General features: G+C 47.9%; 1 protein-coding gene across 1 annotated transcript in view; it reads left to right on the top strand.

Moving 5' to 3' along the window:
* FLT1 (fms related receptor tyrosine kinase 1) overlaps positions 1–21862 on the top strand; it is a 173596-nt gene that overhangs the window by 113929 nt on the left and 37805 nt on the right. Inside the window, exons 15-16 of the mRNA XM_047756428.1 lie at positions 8875–9006; positions 21576–21682. Coding sequence (XP_047612384.1) covers positions 8875–9006; positions 21576–21682 — 239 coding nt within the window. The remainder of the gene's footprint in view (positions 1–8874; positions 9007–21575; positions 21683–21862) is intronic.

The raw sequence follows: 21862 nt of genomic DNA, 5'->3' as shown, positions 1-21862 counted from the left end.
TAGGTTTTGATTTGTCCGGGTATTGCTATAATCCAAATTTTAAGTTATGAGGCATAAATCTGCTTTTCTTGCTTCAAAAATATTTCTTCATTCTATACATAATCAGTATTATCAAGTTTTGCAAATGCGTAAGTACTGGGATCCACATAGCTTTGGAACGTTCATTCAGTGGCTTTTTGATGGCAAAGAGGCTCACCCTTTCATTTTCAAAACTTTAGTTAGATAAGTGATACATGAATACATTTTCACTGTAAAAGAGCACACAGTACCAAAGCAGAATAAGCTAGAAAAGTTTCCCTTATGGAGAATGAACACATGATAACGATTCGATGTGTATTTTGTCAAAGATTTTGCTATTTTTTTACCTATATGTGTGCATGCATGCAAATGTGGGGCAAATGATAGATGAGAGTCCTTCATTCATTCAACATCTGTTCACCAAGGGCCAGCGCCCGACCAGGGATGGACTCAGTGCTGGAAACAAAACAGGGACCTTGAATGTACATTCTAATAGGAAAGTACAGTGATGAATGCAACAAGCGAAACGCTAAGCACAGAGCAGACGATCGGAGCGGAATAACTGCTGGGATGAACATAGCAGGAGACTGGAACCCAGTCAGGCTCTATGGGAAAGCCAGCATCGCGAAGACAAATCTGCATTGGGATCATACTCTGTGCTTTGTTTTCTGACGTGGCTTTCGTCACAATACGTCTTGCAGGTCTCTCTTTGTCTGTGCATCGGGTCCACTTCATTCTTTTAGCAGCCACACACTATAATAGGCATGTATTCCCATAATTTATTTCGCTATTTTCCTCCTGATGGAAAAATACCGTCTTGACTTTAACCTCTGATACTATGCAATATCATTTCCTGCCTTAAAATGGTCACAGAAACTCTACAGAGAAAGGCCACTCTAGGTAAATGGCTGTATCCTGCAGTATAAATCCCTCCAACCTTATGGAAGGGGCTCTGGCAAATCTGAACACACTGCAAGATTTTATCGGGGCAGGGGTGAGTGCATGTGTGTGAACTGCGTGTGCGCGTGCACGCGTGTGGCGTGTATGTTTATAGTTTATAGATATTCAAAGGGAATAACGAGGGTTTTCTGTCTCCTAACCGTGGATTAGCACCACCTGACACACATTTCCGCGGGCCTGAACTCTCCTGAAATGCTTCATGAGGAAAATAGCAGAGTTCACAGTGAAAGGGAAAAAAAAAAAAAAAAAAAAAGGATTTTCAGTTTTAAATGTTTAGAAATAACGTGTGCCTTGGGCACAGTTTCAAGGTACTCGCTTCAGCCATAACCCCTTCAATTCAACTGGTTTACAATTTTATAAGAGCTTGTAAAAGCGATTCTGTTATCAGAACCCACTTTTGTGAGGGGAACCACTGAAGCAGGAGGCATCATCCCAAAGGCGGAAGCTCTGCTGATGTGCAGCTTTCCCCGTAGCCAGTGGGGGCCGGGAGAGGGACGGTACTCAGCCCTTCTCACCGCTGTCCTCAGTCTTACTCCTTTTTAAGAGCCTCTCTTCTTTCTCTGTTTCAAGGCTGCACCCGGATCCCACTGCCTGTTCAGACTCCCTTTGGACCATATGTTTTAAACATGTCATGACCCTGTTCCAACTGAACACATTCTTATAAGGCTGCTTTTCACTGTGTCTCAGATTATTCCTCACTGTGTCTCAGATTATTCCACACTGTACCAATGTTGTGTTTTGTTTTGTTTTGTCTTTGTTTTTCCTTACATCTGTAAAGGCTTGGCCACCAGGCTTGATCTTAGAATAAAATTCTCAAAAAAGAAGGAAGAAGCCAAATGATGGGATTTGAAAACACCGGAATCATGCGTCTTGTTAGTGCTATTGAATGAGCCCGTCCTCCTTCATTTCTGCGTTATGTCAGTCTTTGCAGCTTAGTAAACCTGGGTCTCTCTTCCCCTGACGTAGTTTGCCAAACCTCCCAAGTTTGACTGGGTATAAAATAGCTCCTCTGCGCTCCCGCGTGGGAAGTCAATCAGACCTCCTGTCTTGGGGTTTCTCGGGTTGCCTTTACCCATCCTGAATCTCTATTCTGGCCCTTCTGGGTCCTCCTTTCACGTACAACTCGTAGCTAATTAATTCCTTTAAGAGCTGCCAATCTAAAGACATGATTATTTACTATGTCCTGAGAACTGTTTGTATCACCATCATCATCAGAGCGACCAAGTGCTGAAATTCTATCATAGGCCCACTTCAAAATAGTTATCATTCAGTTGGAGAGCCAAGACCATCATAACAATAACAAAAATTACTTATTTCATTCAATGTTAACACGTATGAACACCCCACCGTGAACCAGACATTTTGTTATATTCTAGAGAAAATGAAAATGGGTAAAATTTAGTCCTGACCTTTGAAAAACTTAACACGTAATAGGTTCAGAGCCAATTCATAAGTACACAACATAGAATGGCATAAATTCCATCATGTACCAATTAGCACCTCTAAATGAGTTGATCAAGGGAGGCTTCACGGAGGAAATGTCTTTTGAATCAGACTTTGAGGAGTGAAGAAGAGTTTGGATCGTGATAAATTACAAGTTTCCTCCGGAATTATGTTTTTGTGGGCTGGAAATTATTTAGGCGATCCCTCTAGAAGCAAGCAGGCCTACAATTAAATTATCTTAGCAACACAAAGTAGAGCATCACGTTTAAGTTCTGCTTGCTAGTTCTAATGACCAACACCCAAAGGGGAAAGAGAAAATTCAGCTAAAGTGACTCTGCAAAGAACACAGTATCATTTTGCATAGCAATAAAACTTTTATCTAGGAATAACTAGAATTGAAAAGCAGCATATGGAAAGCAAATCATAAAACTATCAAATGACCTAGAGGAAGACCTAAATAATGCAAAGATACTTAGTATTCTTAGATAGGAATACTCATTTAAGTTGAACCATTTTACAGCCATTTTTATAAGTCAAAACATTGACCATTTCATTTGTTTGAACGTAAACATAAATAGGACAGTTTCCCCAAATCATCATTCAAATTCAGTGGCATTCCCATCCACATGCCAACAGTGCATATTACAGAATTTGTGAACTAAATCCGACATCCATACTGAAGTATAAAGGGACAAGACCATTTTGAAAAAGAAGAGGTCGTCTCATACCAAATGCCAAGATGTAGTATGGAACATCAGTTAATCACGGGTTAACCTGTGTGGGGCACATAAATTGGTCATTGTGAACAAATGGCCTAAAAACAGATCCTCAAATACATGGAAACTTAGTATCTGACAGCGGTCACACCACGGTTCAGTGGAGAAGGAAGAGCTCATTCCATACATGATGCTGGAATAACTGGCTACTTTTACATAAAAATTAGATTCTTATCTCACCCAGTACACAGACCCTTCTCCAAAAGGAATCCAGTGTTTTTAAGACATAAATGAGAAAAGGCAAAACTCTCTAAACTGATTTTTTTTTTTGGAAGAAAGTATAGAAGGGGAATGCTTTATGATATCAGAATAGGAAATAATCTTTAACAGGTAACAAAAAGTACAACAGACAATGGAACTATTGATAAATTTGACTGCATTAGGATTCTAAAGCTTTTGCACTAAAAATTCACCATAAACAAAGTTTAAAAGACTGTTCATAGAATGGGGCAAGGCTTGCAACTCATTTAACCACCAAGGGATCAGTATCCAAAACCCATCAGGAACTCTAAAATCATTGAGAAAAACACAAACAGGCTAATGGGAAAATGCACAAAGGGCATGAACAGGAAATTCAGAGGAAAAGAAGTCTGAATGGCCAACAAAAATGGAAAAAGAGATTCCACTTAACTAGTAATCTGGGAAACAGAGATTAAAACCACATCGAGATGTCATTTCACACGCAAAATTCTGCCATCAATTAAAACACCTGATAACACCATGTATTGCTAAGTATACAGGGAAGGGGAGCTCTTACTCACTGCTGGTTAAAGTGTAAATTGGTATATATTGGAGGACAATTTTGTAATACTTGGCAGTACTGAAAACGGGTATATCCTTTAACCCAGTACAAGAAGATGCTGCATAACAGTGTGCACTGTAGCCTTTATAGTATCAAAAAAGTGAAAACTACCTAACTATAGTAGAGAAGTAAAATTTTGTAATCTGTGGCTTTTTAATAAATGGAGTGCTATACACCAGTCAAAATGAACTCCAACTACATGTATCAGTAAGGATAAATTAAAACACTGTTGAAGAGAAAAAAAGTTGAAAAGGATATGTACCACATGGTTCAATTCCACAAGACAACATTATATATCCTAGACAGTTACACATCTATGGAGACAAAGCACAAAAACATGCATAAGAATGAGAGACGCTACCTCTAGGATAGTGGTACCTCTGGAGAGAGGGAGAAGGAGAGGGGTAGACATTTAAATAAGAGAGAGGGGGGTTCTAAAGCAAATATGGCAAAATGTTGACATCTGGTTATCTCAGTGGTGAGTACATAGGGTATATCTTTTCTGAAGCTTTTATTTTATTTTTTGTCTTGTCTTTTTAGGGCAGTACCCGTGGCATATGGCGGTTTCCAGGCTAGGGGTCGAATAAGAAATCTAGCTGTTGGCCTACACCACAGCCACAGCCATGTGGGATCCAAGCTGCATCTGCGACATACACCACAGCTCACGGCCACTCCAGATCCTTAACCCACTGAATGAGGCCAGGGACTGAACCCGCAACCTCATGGTTCCTAGTCAGATTCGTTTCTGCTGCACCACGACGGGACCTCCGTTTTTTCTACAGTTTGTAAATCTCTGAAATTATTCACAATGAAAAAAGTTAAATTAAGACAAAAGCCCTCTTGAAAAGGTGAGCTCCACATTAGAACAGAGCTTGTATCATAGGGAACGGCTCTTACAAAGGGCGTAGCTACAGGTATGAAAGAAACTAGGACAGCCAAGCATGGGACGTGTGGGCAGAAGATGTGAGGAATGGGGGGAAACCGCAAGGGTAGCAACTGGGCTGTTTGGGGGGGAAGGATAAAAAGGAAGAGTAGAGCGTGAGAAAGACGGGCTGAGGCTTCAGCGGGAGGTGAGTGCATCCACCGACGGCGACGCAGCCAGGTCTGTGTCTTTGCTGAAGCGCAGAGTGCGGCCAGGTCAGAAAGAAGGGCTGTGCCTGTTGATCTCGGATCCCTCTCACCCCATCGCCCACGCCCCCAACATGTGAAGGGACGAGGAAACCGTGCCAGGTGATGTCAGCTCATCTGCATCCTTGGCTCGGTCCCCTCACCTCCACAGTCACACATCTGGCTCCTTGGCTGGAATCCCCGTCCTCTGTCCCTGATCACGCCATTCGCCTTAATGGGGGATCCGAGCGATAGAAACTTGACTGAGGTTCAGGTCTGGGTGGGGGGATGCGGGAGCCGCTCCTCTAAATGGTCGCTGCCCCCCCCCCCCAGCCAGGCTTTTACCATCGGCTCTCACCGCGTCTGAGCTGTCTCTCATTTCTCAAAGCTTCCAAGTTTTCATTGAAATTATTGCTGTTGACCTTTGAAGCCAAACCATGAAATCGGTAAATCAGGATGGGGGAGGGGGATTTTTGTTTTGGTTTGTGTTTTACCAGATGGGGAAAGGACCCCGAAGGGATTAGGTGATTTAGCCGAAGTTCCAGGGGCGTGCTCTCATGGTTTCCCGGAACCATCTGAACTCATCTCTATTCCAGGATCCAATAAAGCACCAATTCTTGGAGGTTGTTTCCACAAAGTATCCGTTTCCATTTCTTCCCCTCCACTTCCTTTCCCACCGCCCAGACCTGGAGCCTCCTCGCTCCCTGCCCGGATTGCAGCCGGGGAGCCGGACTTCCAGATACCACGTTTGCCTCATTCCAGTCCATCCTGCCAGCTCTCCTGCTAGACTAAACTTCCTTCAACCCGGCTTTCATTATGTCATTGCCCTCAGAAATCTCTGCGACCCTCTCTTTCCTTCTCCACTGAGTGGAGACTCCTCAGCCAGGATTTCAAAGCTCCCCTTACTTAATCTGAACTTACCTTTGCCAGTCCACCAATCACAGCGGGTGCGCTGAAACTAAAAATGTCTAGCAGACCCAGGACAAGAATGTTCCCCCAGAGTACACATTAAAACAACAACAGTTTTTATCCATCCAACCAGCAGCTTTTGTGGTTTGTATTGTTTTCAACGCTACTGCTATTCCTAGCAGGAGAATGATAGCATCATCTCTTCTGCTGGTAAAAAGGGTTCTCTGAGGAGTTCCCACTGTGGCACAGTGGGTTAAGAATCCAACTGCAGGGGCTCAGGTCGCTGCAGGGGTGTGAGTTGGCCCCCTGGCCCAGCCCAGTGGTTAAAGGTCCCGGTATTGCCGTAGCAGCAGCATAGGTCAGTCCCTGAACGGGGAACTTCCATGTGCCGTGGCCTTAAAAAAATTACCTTTTTAGAAGGCAGTTTGATTGTATGTATCAAGAGCTTGTGACCTTGTGAGCTAATATCTGTTTCTGGAAATCTATCCTAAAGACATAATCTGAAATGCAGAAAAATCTTTATGCCTGAAGATGTAATTGCACTGTTACGTAGAGTCAGGAGCAATGAGAGAATCGAATACCATCTATAGGGTACAAGCAGGTGATGAATGGTTATATTAAAAGCATGTGGGAGTTCGCGTCGTGGCGCAGCAGAAACGAATCCAACTAGGAACCATGAGGTTGCAGGTTTGAGGCCTGGCCTCGCTCAGTGGGTTAAGGATCCGGCATTGCCCTGAGCTGTGGTGTAGGTTGCAGACGCAGCTTGGATCTGGCGTTGCTGTAGCTATGGTGTAGGCTAGTGGCTACAGCTCAGGTTCTTCCCCTAGCCTGGGAACTTTCATATGCTGTGGGTGCAGCCCTAAAATAAAAAGCAAAAAAATTAAAACAATAAAAGCATGTGAGCACATGAGGCAGTACTTATGCTGCGATACTGGGGGGGGGTGTGTGTGTCAGCATTTAAAGTTGTATAATCATTAGGAGAAATCTTAGAGCATTTCACTACTAAATTGGTTTTCTTTCTCTCGAGACCAAGTGCACTATTTCGCACCTTCTTGTCTCCCTCCAAACCTCCAGAATTCTTTCCTCTTCCTCAGTTACAAGAGATGAGTGCCTCTTATTGATTGAGGAAACGTACCACTGAATTGTCCCGTCCTCCATTCCTTTACGCTCTGCCATCCTTCCTGTTAAAACGAATTAGCTGTCACTCCTCCTGGCCCAGGCCGCCGAATTCCGTCCTCTCTCACCTCGTCAGGAATCTCCTTCTGACACTGCTCCTTTTGCTCGCTCGCTCTGTCTCGCTCCTTCCCACCCAACCCCCTCCCTCTCTCTTCTTTCTGCTCAGTGTCTTTCTGTCCCTCTGCCACTGTCTTCCTAGGTGCACACAGACATGCTGTAAAATGTCACATTTCAGAAGAGAATGCATCCTTGACCTTGTGTTGGTCTGCAGCTTCCTCCCAGAAAGGAACTCCTAACCACCTCTCCTCCGTCACCTCCTGCTCTCTGAGTGACAGTGACCCTGCGTCTGCTCCTGGACGTCACCAAAATGGCTCACGGTCAAATCCCTTGTCCTCAGTGTCTCAGCTACACAGGACGTAGCTGACCACTTTCCTCCCACTGTGAGCTCTGTCCTGGGTTCTCCGAGTCACCCTCTCCTGGTTTCCTTGCAACCTCCCAGGCCACCCCATTCCTCTCTCTGCTGCTTCCTCCTCCTCCAAGGGCGCAGGGCTTGGCCTTCAGACCTGCTGTCGCCACTCTCCGGACTCGCTGCCCGTGAGCTTTGTTTCTGTCCTGCGGCTTGATGTGCCTCCTGGCTGTGGGTGCCGTTTAGCCAGCTCTAATCCTGACCTCCTCTCTGAGCCCCCGGCCAGATCTCCTTTGGGATGCGTCTCGGGCCCCTCGCGGAACAGAATGGAATGTGTGACTTTTCTCCCTCAAGCCTGCTCCGCACGGGAGAGGTGCCGCCACTCCCCCAGCTCTTCAAACCACCAGCCTTGAAACCAAACCCTTACTAAGTCACGCACTGGGGGTGCTTGGCATTGAAGCCAGGTGCCCTCATGCTGGCTCCATGGCAATTCTTAAACCTGTATTTGCTGAGCACCTATTATGTGCTGGGCACTTGCTATGCACTTTCCCCTTGATTGAGTAGGAGCTGCTTTCATTTTCATCTTAAGACAGACAAAACTGAAACTTAGGTGAAGGAGGAGTTCCCTTGGGGCATGGCGGGTTAAGGATCCAGCATTGGCGCTACAGCAGCTCAGGTCATGGCTGGGGCATGGGTTCAATCCCCAGCCCAGTGCCATGGGTGAAGGATCTGGTGTTGCTGCAGCTGTGGCGTGGGTCCCTGGCCTGGGAACTTCCATATGCCACAGGTGCAGCCAAAAGTGAAAAAACCACAGCCCAAGCTCCTTAGCACTGTGACCAGCAAGACAGCACTGCTCTCACCCTGTGCCACCAGCGTGCTTTCCGTCCAACTGCACGCTCTCAGGGGAGTTCCTTAACCCCACCGAGTCTCAGTGTCCCCGTGTGTAAGATGGAAACAAAACACCTTACAGGGGGAGTGTCAGGACAGGAGCCACATCCTGTGTCGCAGCGCCCGGCACACGACAGGCTCTGGGCAAGTGCTGGTTACTGTTACTAGACGGCTGCTCTCTGCATCGCTGCCCTTGTGCACGGCCAGCGGCTGGGGCTCAGAGCTCCGCCTCGGTGTGGAAGGTGCCTCTGCAAAGCCCTGGCCCAGGTGAGACAGGGCTCGGATGTCTTTGTCTGCAGGCATAATGATAGGAAGAGGCTGGTGTTACAGAAGCGGCTGTTTTTGTTTGTCATCCAGGCTCACTAATCTAAACATCTCTCGCGCCCCAGGCATTATTTTAGGGCCAGGAAGCAGCACGCTGTTTATTGAAAGAGTCACGGAAGAGGATGAAGGCGTCTATCACTGCAGAGCCACCAACCAGAAGGGGTCCGCGGAGAGCTCGGCATACCTCACCGTGCAAGGTAAACAGCGGCTCGAGAGCACAAGAAACCGCTCAGACACCTATTTCCCTGTTTGTTTAACTTCCCGCCGCGAGGTCCCCCGGCTGCTGGCTTCTCTGACCTCCCTCTCCCCTCCCGCTCCCTCCCGGCCGGGCCCAAGGTGAGGACACTGTCTGGCCGGCCTTGGAACACAGTGTCCGCAGAGGAGGAGTTCCCGGGACGGAGGAGGGCCAGCTGCCGCCCGCGTGGTGACACGGACCCCCAGAGGGAGAGGGCCCAGGGTGGCCACACCTGTGAGAAAGAATTCCTAGCAACACCCACAGCCTGGAGAGTCTGCATTCTCTTTCCTTTGCCAGTCTTTTCCCCAGTGTTTTCAGAAGCCGGCTTTTAACACGAAGGAGACCACAAAATATTATCAGCGAAAAGCCGCGCATCATCAACAGACCACATTTCAGAAAAACATTCCAAGTGCTTCCTCAGACAGTTTGCTGAACAGCAGAATCCAGAGGCCTAATCCGGCCCTGGGCCCTGGCCATGTGGCTTCCATTTAGAAAGTAGATGAGACCTCAACTGCAGCTCTCCAGGGCCAAGAAACATCCCCAAACATAACATTTACCGCACCATAAAGTCTTCAAATTGGCACCTCGTGGATATAAACAGCTCCACACGCTGCGGTTTTATAGGGAAAAAAGACAGGGGCCTCTTTGCAAATGCTCCCCAGTAGACCTCAGAAGCCGTAGGAATTTCCCAAGGAGGAACCACGGGAGAAGGCAGTTGCTCTGCCCTGGGAACTACGCTGCCTAGAGACAGTGCCTGTGAGAATTCAGATCCCTTCACTCTTTTTTTTCCCTACATCACTTCTGTTTGTTTGTTTGTTTATTTTTGGGCCATGCCGGCTGCATGCGGAAATTCCCGGACCAGGGATCGAACCCACCACAGCAGTGGCAATGCCAGATTCCTAACTGCTGGTCTACCAGGGAACTCCACTCAGAATCCCTGAAAACAGATCATTCCCACTGTTTTGCAAGGAAATTATTTTAGAGGGTCTCTTGAAAAACCTGAAACTACCACAAATTTCTACTTTCAGGAAAAGTTGAGGGTCGCATTTGCCACATCCTTTCAGGAATGGTCCTGTCCCCCAAATAACCCTTGTTTTAAAGTATTCTTTTGACTCTTCTGCTTCCAACTGGAGAAAACGGTTTATTAAGTCTGCATCTCTAACACCTCCTTCCTCAAAGGATCGTTCCTTTACCTGCTAACAGGGACTCCAGACCAGGCCCTCGGGGAGCAGCAGCGTCAGGCGAGGGGGGCCGGGGATCCGAGACAGGGAGGGGGGCGGGCAGAGAGCAGGAGGCCTCCCTGATGCTCAGCCCCCACGTCCTCACGGCATCCCGTGTGACTGTCACCGTGAAACCCTGGAGAGGGTGGGATGACAGACCTAAATCCCATTGCCAGCTTCCAGCAGACCTGGGAGAACCCAGGACCCTCTGCCTCGACGCCCTCCAGCTGAGCCACCTTCTCTACCAGGGCATGCGGGTCAGCAGTGGCTGGCGCCTGATGGCTGGGGAGAAGCCCTTGCCTGAAGCCAAGACTTTTGTGCAAGTGTGCAGGTGGCCCCCTCCTGTCCCTTCCCCTTTTCCCCCAGGCTGATCTGTGTGCCCTAGAGGCCACACCGCTTTATGGCATCTGTGAGTTTCTTCCGACAACTGGGCACGACCACCGCCCTCTATTTGCCATAAGCCTCCTCTCTGGCAGCCCGGCTGTTAGCCTGCTGCTGTCCATGGCCAGAGCAGGGCCTCTGTGGGGCCTCCCAGGCTGGAGGGGGGCCCATACTTTGGCCATCGGTCAGCCCCACTCACCCCAGAACGCTAAGGGCGGCTTTGGCTCACGATGTCCACGCAGCCTTGGGTCCAGTCCCCGTCCCTGTTTCAGCCGAATCCTCCTCACTCTCTATAGATGCTTTTGACGCTGCAGGGAACTTCAGGGTGGGAGCTAAGTCAGAGGCGCATCCTCTTCTCTGCTCTCCACACCATCTTTCTTGGCTCTTTAGTCCATACTTACTTTCTTCTTTTTTCTTTCCTGGCAGAGCCTGTGGGCATAGGGAAGTTCCCAGGCCAGGGATCAAACCTGCGCCACAGCAGCAACCCAAGCCACTGCAGTGACAACACTAGATCTTTAACCTGCTACATCATCAGGGAACTCCTCTTCTTTTCATTATTACGTAGGCAATGATAGGCTTCTCTTTCCTAGTGAATTCTTTGGGAGCAGGAACTGGGTCCGCCCGCGCTCTGGCAAGTCTCCGTTCTCTGCAACCCACCCCACGCCCAGCGCTTCGCGGGAGACCGTATTTATTCACCTTTATGTATGGGCACTGGGCTAGACGCTTACACGGACTCCCCGCAACCTCATGAGAATCCGGAAGGGTAAGGAGTCGTATCTTCAGTCTCCACATGGGGAGATGGAGACTCGGAGAGGTGAAATTACCGACCCACATTCTGCCCAGGAACACGTGGTGAGGCAGACTCGAGTCCATGTCTCCACAGTCTGCCGAGTTCCCACCCTTCCTCCTGAAGCACCCCAGGATCTGGTCTGCGAGGTCTTGGCATAAACTGCGCTTCTAGACCCTTCCAGTCCCCCTGTGGCTTGGGTTTCTCTCTCCCGCTTCTAGACACCTCCATGGATTCCTCCTCCCAAAATGCTATGCTTGTCCCCAAAGTCAGCCAACATTACGAACCCTGCTGTCACTGATCATTTCCCCAAGTTTCTATCAGCCTGGAGCGTTTCCTCTCGAGGAAAGGGGAGCGAGACGTTCCCACTGTGGTTCAGTGGGTTAAGGACCTGACAGTCTCCGTGAGGACACGGGATCCATCCCTGGCCTTGCTCAGTGGGTTAAGGATCTGGCGTTGCCGTGAGCTGCGGGGTAGGTCACAGATGCTACTTGGATCCAGTGTTGCTGTGGCTGTGGTGTAGGCTGGCAGGTGCAGCTCTGATTTGACCCCTAGCCTGGGAACCTCCATATCCCACGGGTGTGGCTGGGGAAAAAAAAAAAAAAAAAAAGGAAAGGAGAGAGAATTTTCCCTGGAACTTCCCATAGCAGCAGCCATTGCAGGTGTGCTGACCCCATCATCTCCTGACATCATCCTTTAGCCTCGCTGACAGCCCATCTGCTCCTCCTCTCGCCTCCTCGAATCCACCCCAAAGTCTAGAGTCATCTTGGGAATGACTCATCTTTGACCCAGTGCTCCAAATCTTGCAGTGGTTCCTTATCCAAGCACAGTGTCCTCCACATGAGCCACCAGGCTTGTCCCTCCCCACACCCCAGCCCCCCGGCTGGACTAAACTACTTGTAACTCCCTGTCCATGCCATGCCCTGTCCCCCCGACCCCATCTTCTGCCCTGACCATCACTTTCCTTGCGGCTGAACAACCCTCCTTCCCAACTTGCTCTCCCCTGGACAAGCCTACTCATCTTTTTTTTTCTTTAATTTTATTTTATCTCTTTAAATTGAAGCATAGTTAATTTACAACATTGTACACGAAAGCGATACTGTTTTTATATACATTTGTTTTCAGATTCTTTTCTATGATACATTATTACAAGATACAGAGACTAGTTCCCTGTGCTCTTGCTGTTTACCTATTTGATATATTTGATCCTACTCATCTTTTAAAATTCAGTTTTGCTCTCATGCCACTTTCTCTACACATGACCTCCTGTCTCACCCTCGTTTTCCCCGTGTGCCCTCAAACTTGCTATGGACTTTTAATACAGTGCCCATCATGGTGTAGCATTTATTTTTCTACCCCAGAGCACTTGATGAATGTTTGTTGGACTGAAAGTCCAAAAAAAAAAAAAGAGAAATACATCAACATATTATTTAGGACAACAGAGAGAAGCCAAATTAAACTAGTTGTTAACTCAGCAACTCATTTACCCGCCCTGGACTATGCAGGTTATGGGCATGTAAGTCAAAATCCTAACCTCCATGTACTCTGAAAACCTAGTTGGAAGGAGATTAAGGGAAACATAAAACAATTAGAATCTGATCCATAAACATTTTGAGCTCCTTCTACGGGTAAAATTTAAAAAAAAACAAAAACAAAAACACTAGTTTGTATAAAATAGACTACACACTGCCGCTAGTAAGGATTAAAGAACTTCATAGAGGCAAGAAATGATATGATAGTGACTTGACTTCTGGAGGAGGTCTTGCAGGGTGTTGCAGAGTGAATGAGGCAGGAAAGAAGGCAGTGAGGAGTTCCCTTGTGGCACAGAGGGCTAAGGATCTGGCACTGTCACTGCAGCAGCTCAGGTTGCTGCTATGGCACAAGTTTTCGATCCCTGGCCTGGGGACTTCTGTGTGCCATGAGCACAGCCAAAAAAAAAAAAAAAAAAAAAACAGATGACGACAGTGGGTTATGAGGCAGCTTTGGACCTCCTACATCGATAGCTCCCTTGGCAATAACAAAGTCTAAATAATTCTAAACATTTCCTCTTGGCTAGTCCATTGACTTTTCGGAGGAATTGGTACTTTTGGTTCATGACCTCTTTTTACTTGCGGGTATTCGTCTTCATCACTTGGAGGAGTGGTATAATTTGCAAGGCAGCTGCAGGCACTATACACACGGCTCCTTCTTTGTACCCCTTATTGCCGACAATTAACCATGCTTTTTGAGTTGGGTCTGCTTTATAGTTTTTCTGCCTTCTTCTTTCCTCTCTTTGTAAATTTTTTTTTCTGTCAGAGCGATGACTGTATCCAGCCTCTCGGCTGAAAGAGTGTGGTTAGCTGATAAATTATCTGATCAGCCACCATCAAACCGCACCTGAAATATGTGTACCCACTTCTAAGAGACGCATAAACACATGAGTTCGGTACCTCATCCGGTAGTGACAGAGCAGTGCAAGGAAGTGAGGATGTCTAGTCTAAAAAGGAGTCACCTTGAGAAGCTCCTTCAAATATTTAAGGAGCTTTCAGACAGAAGAGACACTGGCCTCATTCTTCGACAGACCAGAAAATGTAACAGGAATCAAGGAAGGGAGGTGATGGTGCAGTTTCAAGAAGGCAGGTTTGAGCTCCTTTTAAGGATATAATTTTGAGTAAGAGGAATTTTTGAAAGTTGATATTATGTGGATCTCACAAATTAGATGCAGGATCTTGAGCTTCAGAAGTGCTCTGGGCTCACTGAATAAAAATTTGATCCTTGGATGTTGTTCAGCTGAATGCAATACCTGCCTAGTGACTTCATCCCTGACATTGGATTCTTGCTTCTGGAGTCTCAATCATTCTTCTCACTCCAATGGCTGTGAACTAGGTGAATCAAGCTTCGGGCTTGATTTCCTAATATATGCAGTATAGCCCTTCAACGGATCTATCTGATGAGGTTGAGCTTAGGAAATGAAAGCAGGCAAATAAATTGTGTCTGTGGCTATGTTTAACCAATTGAAAGAGGTTCATGAATTAGCCAGGAAGGAAACTGTCTGCTCTTTTTATTTCCTTTGAAAAAGGATTCTTATACTCATAGATAAAACAATGTGTTATTTTTGTATCTGAAAAGGATGAGCGGACTGGGGAGTCAAAGTAGCTTCTTTAAATAATCACAGGTCTTGTTTGGTTTGGACTGCCCACGAGCACACGTGGACCACTCAAAGGGAAGTTCTAATATTAAAAGCAACAACAGCGAAACTGTTACAAGCTACAAGAATTTCTGAAATTAAAAGGGTACTCTGTAGCTGAACAGAACTGTTACAATGCTTGCAGGGAACATTTTCATCCTAGAGCTTATAATAATGATGATAAAGAACAGTTCATTTTAAGTAATAACTACAATATACGTAATAAATACAGATTTAGGCTTTGCTATGGACATACCATTTCAATAGCATTTTTTTTTTTTTTCTACACTGGCAGCATACAGAAGCTCCTGGGCCAGGGGTTGAACCTGAGTCACAGCAGTGACAACACCAAATCCTTAACCACTAGGCCACCGGGAACTCCTCAGCATTTTTAATTATACAGGAGAAAACAACTTGAAAAATAGCTACCATTTTTAAGATTCTTTTGAGGATGATTGATGGATGCAAAAATCATGAAAAGCACAGGGCAGTCTGAATACTTGAAATGACACAGTGGGTGTGCTTTCTCAACTTTGTGCCCCATGGTGGAGTTCCTTTTACGGCACAGTGGAAACGAAGCCAACCAGGAACCATGAGGTGCCAGGTTCAATCCCTGGCCTGGCTCAGTGGGTTAAGGATCCAGTGTTGCCGTGAGCTGTGGTGCAGATCGAAGATGCACCTCGGATCTGGCGTTGCTGTGGCTGTGGTGTAGGCCGGCAGCTGTAGCTCCGATTCGGCCCCTAGCCTGGGACGCTCCATATGCCGCAGGTTCGGCCCTAAAAAGACTAAATAAATAAATACATTTTGTGCCACAGTGATCGCACGTTTCAGGAAAGGACTCACTCGGCAGGAAGGATACACTATGTTCTTTACTAAGATTCCAGGAGTAAAGAATAGGAAAAGCTCAAAACAGACGCGCCCCAGGTACCCAGCCTCTCCTTTTCATCCCCCGCCAGCCGCGCTCAGTTTCCGCCCTGCCCTCCTGAGCCGCCTGTCCTCTGCATTCCCTCCTCTCTTCCCGAAGCCTGCCCGCTCCCTCCCGTGGCCGTCCTGGCTCTGGGAAGGACACGATAAACCAGTTCACGTGACCATGCGGGAGGCTGCTGTGGCTCCTCTCAGGGGTTTCCCAGGGACAGAACAGAGAGCGACAGAGAGGAACTGGCAGCTCCCTCGTTTCACACGGGAGGGCTGGGGATGTGCGTGCCTTTGTGCTTGAACCTAAACAGTGACATCAAGCTGGCCTCGATCAAGAATTCAAAAAATGGTGACGGAATTCGGTTATAACCTCTCATGCTTGTTGGCCGTGTGGTGTCCCATTTTAAGTGCATAACATGCATGAGCCTCCTTCACTTTTGCAACAGCCCCGTGAGGCGTTTTTCCTGCTTACAAGGGAGAATCTGAGGCACCGAGCAGGTTAGGGCTCTGTCCAGGGTCACAGCTAGGAAGTGGTAGCGCTGAGACGTGGACGCCTGTTGACTCAGTCTGCTCTCCGGCCTCTCAGCTCCTGGAGGGGAAGAGGCCCCACTCCAAAGCCAGTGGGTCCCTGCTCGGGAGCTGTGCAGCCTTGGGCAGATGAGCCACCCCCTGGTGCTTCAGGTTGCTCACCTGCAAACCTGAACAGGGGTGTAGCAACTTTATAGGGCCGTGGCAAGGATTAATTAACACATTCAAAACAGTACCTGGCATATGATACAAATGTCTTAAACATTAGCTAACACATCTGTTTGTTAATATGACAAACCAAATTCCATTTCAACAAAATGTTCTGTATTATAGTTTTCTGAGACCTAGGAAGTTACACACATGGCATTCCAAACCACAAAACTCCTATTTGACCTAAGGGTTTAACTTGCTGTGATAAAAATGTGTTAACAGAGGAGTTCCCATTTTGCCGCAGCGGAAAGGAACCCGACTAGGAACCATGAGGTTGCAGGTTCAATCCCTGGCCTCGCTCAGTGATGATCCAGTATTGCTGTGAGCTGTGGTGTAGGTCGCAGACATGGCTCGGATCTGGCGTGGCTGTGGCTATGGTGTAGGCCAGAGGCTGCAGCTCCGATTGGACCCCTAGCCTGGGAATCTCCACATGCCGCAGGTGCGGCCCTAAAAAAAATGACAGAAGACCAAAAAAAAAAAAAAAAGTATTACAGAGCTGATAGAATAGCAATATTAAATATCTTTACCTAAGTTACTCTTAAAATGTACCTTAAATTTAATCCGAATACAGTATGTCCATACATCACTGCCCTTAAGATGGTCCAAGTTAGTGTGTGCACACATAACTTTGCAGATTCCTAAAAAGCTCCATAAATAGTATGAAGGCCAATTTTAATATCCAATAAGCCTTAGAGAAATTATGTAACAAGATTCACTGGATTACTGATCCCTGGATTTTATTTATTTATTTGCTTTTTAGGGCCACACCTACGGCATATGGAAGTTCCCAGGCTAGGGGATCAAACCTGCATCCTCACGGATACTAGCTGGGTTTGTTACCACTGAGCCACAGTGGAAACTCCCCTGATTCCTGGATTTCAGATCAAAGGAGGTGGCACTGCTTGAATGGCTCATGGGGGGAGCCAGGTCTAGAGGTACTGATTAATTTTCTTTTCATGCATATGTAAATATTTGTTGAGACTTCCACTCGGCCAGTGCTTGAAATGCAAAATGAATAAGAAACACCCCCCTTCTCTTGATGTCTTAATAGCTTAATGGGCAATAAGCCCACATAAAGTTACATCAAATTAAGACAGTGAAGGCATCAGAGGCTAACTCCTAAGCCACGCTGCAGTGTCTGGCAAATTTCTCAGGGGAAGCAATGCAGCTGTTTGCAGAAAATGATCATTACTTGGGTCAAAGTCTGATTGGTTTTAGAGGGGAAAGACAAACTGATATATGCAATATGTTTGGATGAAAAAAAAATTACCTTGCACTTGAAATCCAGAAAGGAACAAGGAGAGAAAGAACAAAAGGGGAGGGGAGGAGAGAAGCTTCAGAGTAACAGCTCACACCAGTTTTATCATCTCCCCTGAGGGCTGGGTGCTATTGTCACCTCCACGTTTTTTTTTTTTTTTTTTTGCTATTTCTTGGGCTGCTCCCACGGCATATGGAGGTTCCCAGGCTAGGGGTTGAATCAGAGCTGTAGCCACCAGCCTACGCCAGAGCCACAGCAACGCGGGATCCGAGCCGCGTCTGCAACCTACACCACAGGTCACGGCAACGCCGGATCGTTAACCCACTGAGCAAGGCCAGGGACCGAACCTGCAACCTCATGGTTCCTAGTCGGATTCGTTAACCACTGCGCCACGACGGGAACTCCCCACCTCCACATTTTAAGCATAAGGAAGCTGGGGCCCAGGGTCCTAGTCTCAGACCCAGGTGCTTCTAAGGTCACATAAAGCCCTCCTGCCTTGATGAAACTTGCATTTGGTCTCTGAAGTCAAGGCGGGACCTGGGACCAGGGACTCTGGTCTTTTGCTTGGCTGGTGGGGGGGGGGGGTCCCCTATCACCCAGTCACACCTCGGGAGCCAAGCTGCCTCACTCTGAGGCGTGTGGATTTGCCAGCCTGGAGCCACACAGCTCCGCGTGTCAGGGCTGCTGCAATGCTGATGCACCATCGCCTGGCTCTGAGCAGACAGAGCTGCCGTCACCGTCAGGCTCAGGGCAGGATGGCCCAGCTGCACAGACTCTAGACAGGCAGACCACTTGGAAACCAGCCCTTCCTTTCCCAGGAGGGAAAGTATGAAGCCCAGGTGGGTCACTGACACAGAACGCCCTGGGTGACAAGGTCAGCAGTCTATAATTCAAGGTACAAGTACCCCAACTCTCCACAACAGCCACCTTCTTGACGGTAGCCCGTGTGAAACCATGCAGGTGCCCACCTCCTTTCTCCGCCCCGTGCAGCTGGGCTGGTCCATGCACTGCGTTCATCGGCTGACACCAGCGAGCTGAAGCTGGGTCTAGGAAGCAGACCAGCAGGTGGATGCTTGACTTCTAAGAAAACATCTGTGTGCTGGACGGGACGAGATGCTGCAGCCTTTAATCTACAGCAGAAGACTATCCAAAGAGACAGAGCAAGTTATCATGTGAGACAGAGGTAGCACTTAGATACTATGTCTTATAAAATGAGTTTAGTTTTCCTTTGACGGTAGTAGAACAGTGCATAGATCTTTCCCTTCTAACAAATACCCAGCTGGAAGATGTTTTTAATGAGCTGACTCCTTACAGGCATAAGTGCACACAAACACATTTGGTCCCACTGAAAGGAATGCTGCCTGAGTAAGGGCTGTGGAATTACTTTGGGGGTCAACTTCCTGCCCTGGGGAATGCAGTGGGAACGTTCCCACAATGCGAGGGGGCCTCTCCCAGGGTGTTCCGTGCAGGAGGCATCTGCGGAGGTTTTATGCAGGCATTGCCGAGTCTTAAGATGCTCTCGGCATCTCCAGCAGCCAAAAGCCACTGTGCACCGAGTGGGTCCTAGTCAGTTTTGGGTTCCATAAAATTTATTTGCAGCACAAGGAAAAAAGTGTATGTGTGTGTATGGGCGCACGCGCACATCTGAAGACAGCAAGACAGCTGAAATCCAAACTTGCACTTACATAGTTCCCATCAAGAGGACACTTGCTGAGAGAAAAGATGGTCATACTTTTCAACCAATCTCATGAGGCTCAGGGAAAAGTAACCATGAGCAGCCAAGGCAGCAAATGAAGGCAAATTCATTCACTCAACCTGCCAACACTTTCCGGATGCCTACCTACTATGTGCCAGGCACTCTCACACGAGAGAACAATGAGGAGACTATTTTCTGCTGCTTCACTGAGAGCTTTGGACACACTCACCAGTTCGTCAGTGAACACTGTGCCCTTTCACTGGCCACTATGTACCATTACCCAGAACAGAGCCTGGGACATGGTGATGCTCCATCTATTTATTGGCCCTGAACCCTTTGAAAGCTTCATGAAACTCTGGAGACCAAGCAATATGACTTCTCCACTAATTCACCCAACCTGGTGAGTGGAGAGAGAAAGATGAAGAGCTGTGGCCTCTGCCTCAGAGGAGTTTACATCCTGGCAGGGAAAGAGTGAAGGCCAAAGCTTCGAGGTGCAGAAGAGCTGGTATGTTTACAGAACCTCAAGTACATTGAAGTGACTGGAACAAGGGGACCACAGCAGGCAATGAGGCTGAAGAAACAGCCAAGGTCGGGCACAGGAACTAAGGGTTTGGGGTTTTATCCTGACAGTGATGGGATGGTGGTAGAGTCACGGGGTGGAATCTGCGGTTTGGTGGGATCACTCGGGCTGGAGTGGAGGAGGGACTCAAGGCTGGTTAGGAAGCTCATTCAGGTGGGGACTGAGGGGTCCTTGACGGAGCAGTAGGGTGAGAGGTGAGAATTTCATGAGCCATGAAAGAAGGGTAAGCGGGACTTGGTGGTGGGCTGCAAAGAGATAAAACGCCAGATTCCCCTCTGGACGAAAAGATCAGCCATGGCAGGGACGATGGTGCACGGGAGGTATATGAACGGCTAAGAGGGAAGAGGCCCAGGTCTCTGGCTTGGGTATTTGCCGCTGTTCTGGGCAAAGAAGCTTCATTGGCACCAGCTGCCCACAGCATTTAGCCGAAAGCCTTCACAGGGATGTGCAGAACCCTCTGGGGTCTGGTCCTGTCCTGTGTCTTGCATGGCACTGCTGTCAGTGCCCCATCATTTCCCAGTTCTGGATCTTTCTCCCACTGTTGCCTGGCCCCATAAAGCCCTCCCCTGCCTTCACCACTGCAGGTCAAAATCCATGTCAAGTGTCACTTCTCCCTCACCCTCCAAAGTCTTTGCACCTAGTTTCTTTGCATTTGCCTTAAGCCTCCGGGGGAGGCTGTGAGTGAGCTGGCGGAGGGTGACAGCTTGCCCTCGTCTGCCTTCCTCTCTCCGTGCCTGCAGGGGAGCTCCATCGTCTTCACTGTGCTGAAGCACCGCCCACCAGATGGGACAAGTTCTCTCTCAACCCACAAAATGGGGGGATTCTTGTCCCCAGCTTCAAGGGCGGTCGTGAGGACCTGGCACATAAGAGGTGCTCCATAAAGAAACATCACCTTCCGCAGTAGCATTTCTAAACAGAAGAAGGGGCACTTGATCTTGGCCTAACTTAATACTCAGCCTGTCTCCTTTTTATCAAAGTTAGAGGGCAAGGGCACTGCTTCAGGGCTCCTGGGAAACAGTCCCCTGTAATCCATCAGCAGGGGACCCTGGGCCGGCCCACTGGGGCGTCCCTTTACAAATCCCGAAGAGCTTCCTCTCTGGAGGCGTCTCTTGCTTCTTTGGGTCTTTTCTTTCTGGTCGTGGAGCAGAAGTGCTTGGCTTCTGATCTCTGAGAAAGAGGTGATGGGAAGAAGGTCTCCAGCACTTACTCTGCCTCATCGCGACCCACAGGCTGGCTGCTGAGACAGTCAGAAACAGCCCAGATGCCAGCCGGGCGGCGGGACTGGGTGGGGAGGTGCTGGCTGTTCCAAAAGGAGCCAGCAGGAGACCGGGACAGTCCTTGAGCTTTTGCTTTATTTTTAAAATCCACTTTGAAGGATTTTGGAGTCCCTGGGGAGACTTTTTAATGTCTTTTTTTTTTTTCTTTTTCTTTAGAATTTCCTCTAAAACCCATTAGGGAGATTTAACATTGTCCAGATTTAGCACTTTAATGGGCTTTGGTTCCTGCCTTCTTTTCCCGTTTTTTTTTTTTTTTTTTTTTTAATTTCTCCTCTGATTTTTAATTCGCTGTTTCTGGGATCAGAACATTTGCAAACTCAACAGCAGAACTTCTGGAAAGTCTTTTTCATTTACCTGAGTTTATAATGACAATTGCACAGACCCTCTCTGACCTGGAAGCAGATTCTGCGCCCGCCTCTGATGAGCCATTTAGGGGCCCTGGCCGGCCGCTGTGGAGCCGCGGCCCCGGAGAGCAAGCTGTTATTCAGTGCCCTCTTGGTGTTCTCTCTCCAGGAACCTCGGACAAGTCCAGCCTGGAGCTGATCACCCTGACGTGTACCTGTGTGGCTGCCACCCTCTTCTGGCTCCTGCTAACCCTCTTTATCCGAAAACTGAAAAGGGTAAGAACATTTCAGGGGAAATTCTATGCTCCTTTTTTGTTTTTGGTTTTTGGGGCTTTTTTTTTCTTTTTCGGGCCTCACCCAAGGCTCATGGAGGTTGATGCGGAGCTGCAGCCACCGGCCTACACCACAGCCACAGCCACACCAGATCCGAGCTATGTCTGTGGCCTACACCACAGC

The sequence above is a fragment of the Phacochoerus africanus genome, chromosome 13, assembly GCF_016906955.1.
Source record: "Phacochoerus africanus isolate WHEZ1 chromosome 13, ROS_Pafr_v1, whole genome shotgun sequence".
Lineage (NCBI taxonomy): Eukaryota > Metazoa > Chordata > Mammalia > Artiodactyla > Suidae > Phacochoerus > Phacochoerus africanus.
Note: the sequence above shows the minus strand (reverse complement) of the source record. Positions and strands in the feature narration are given on the sequence as shown.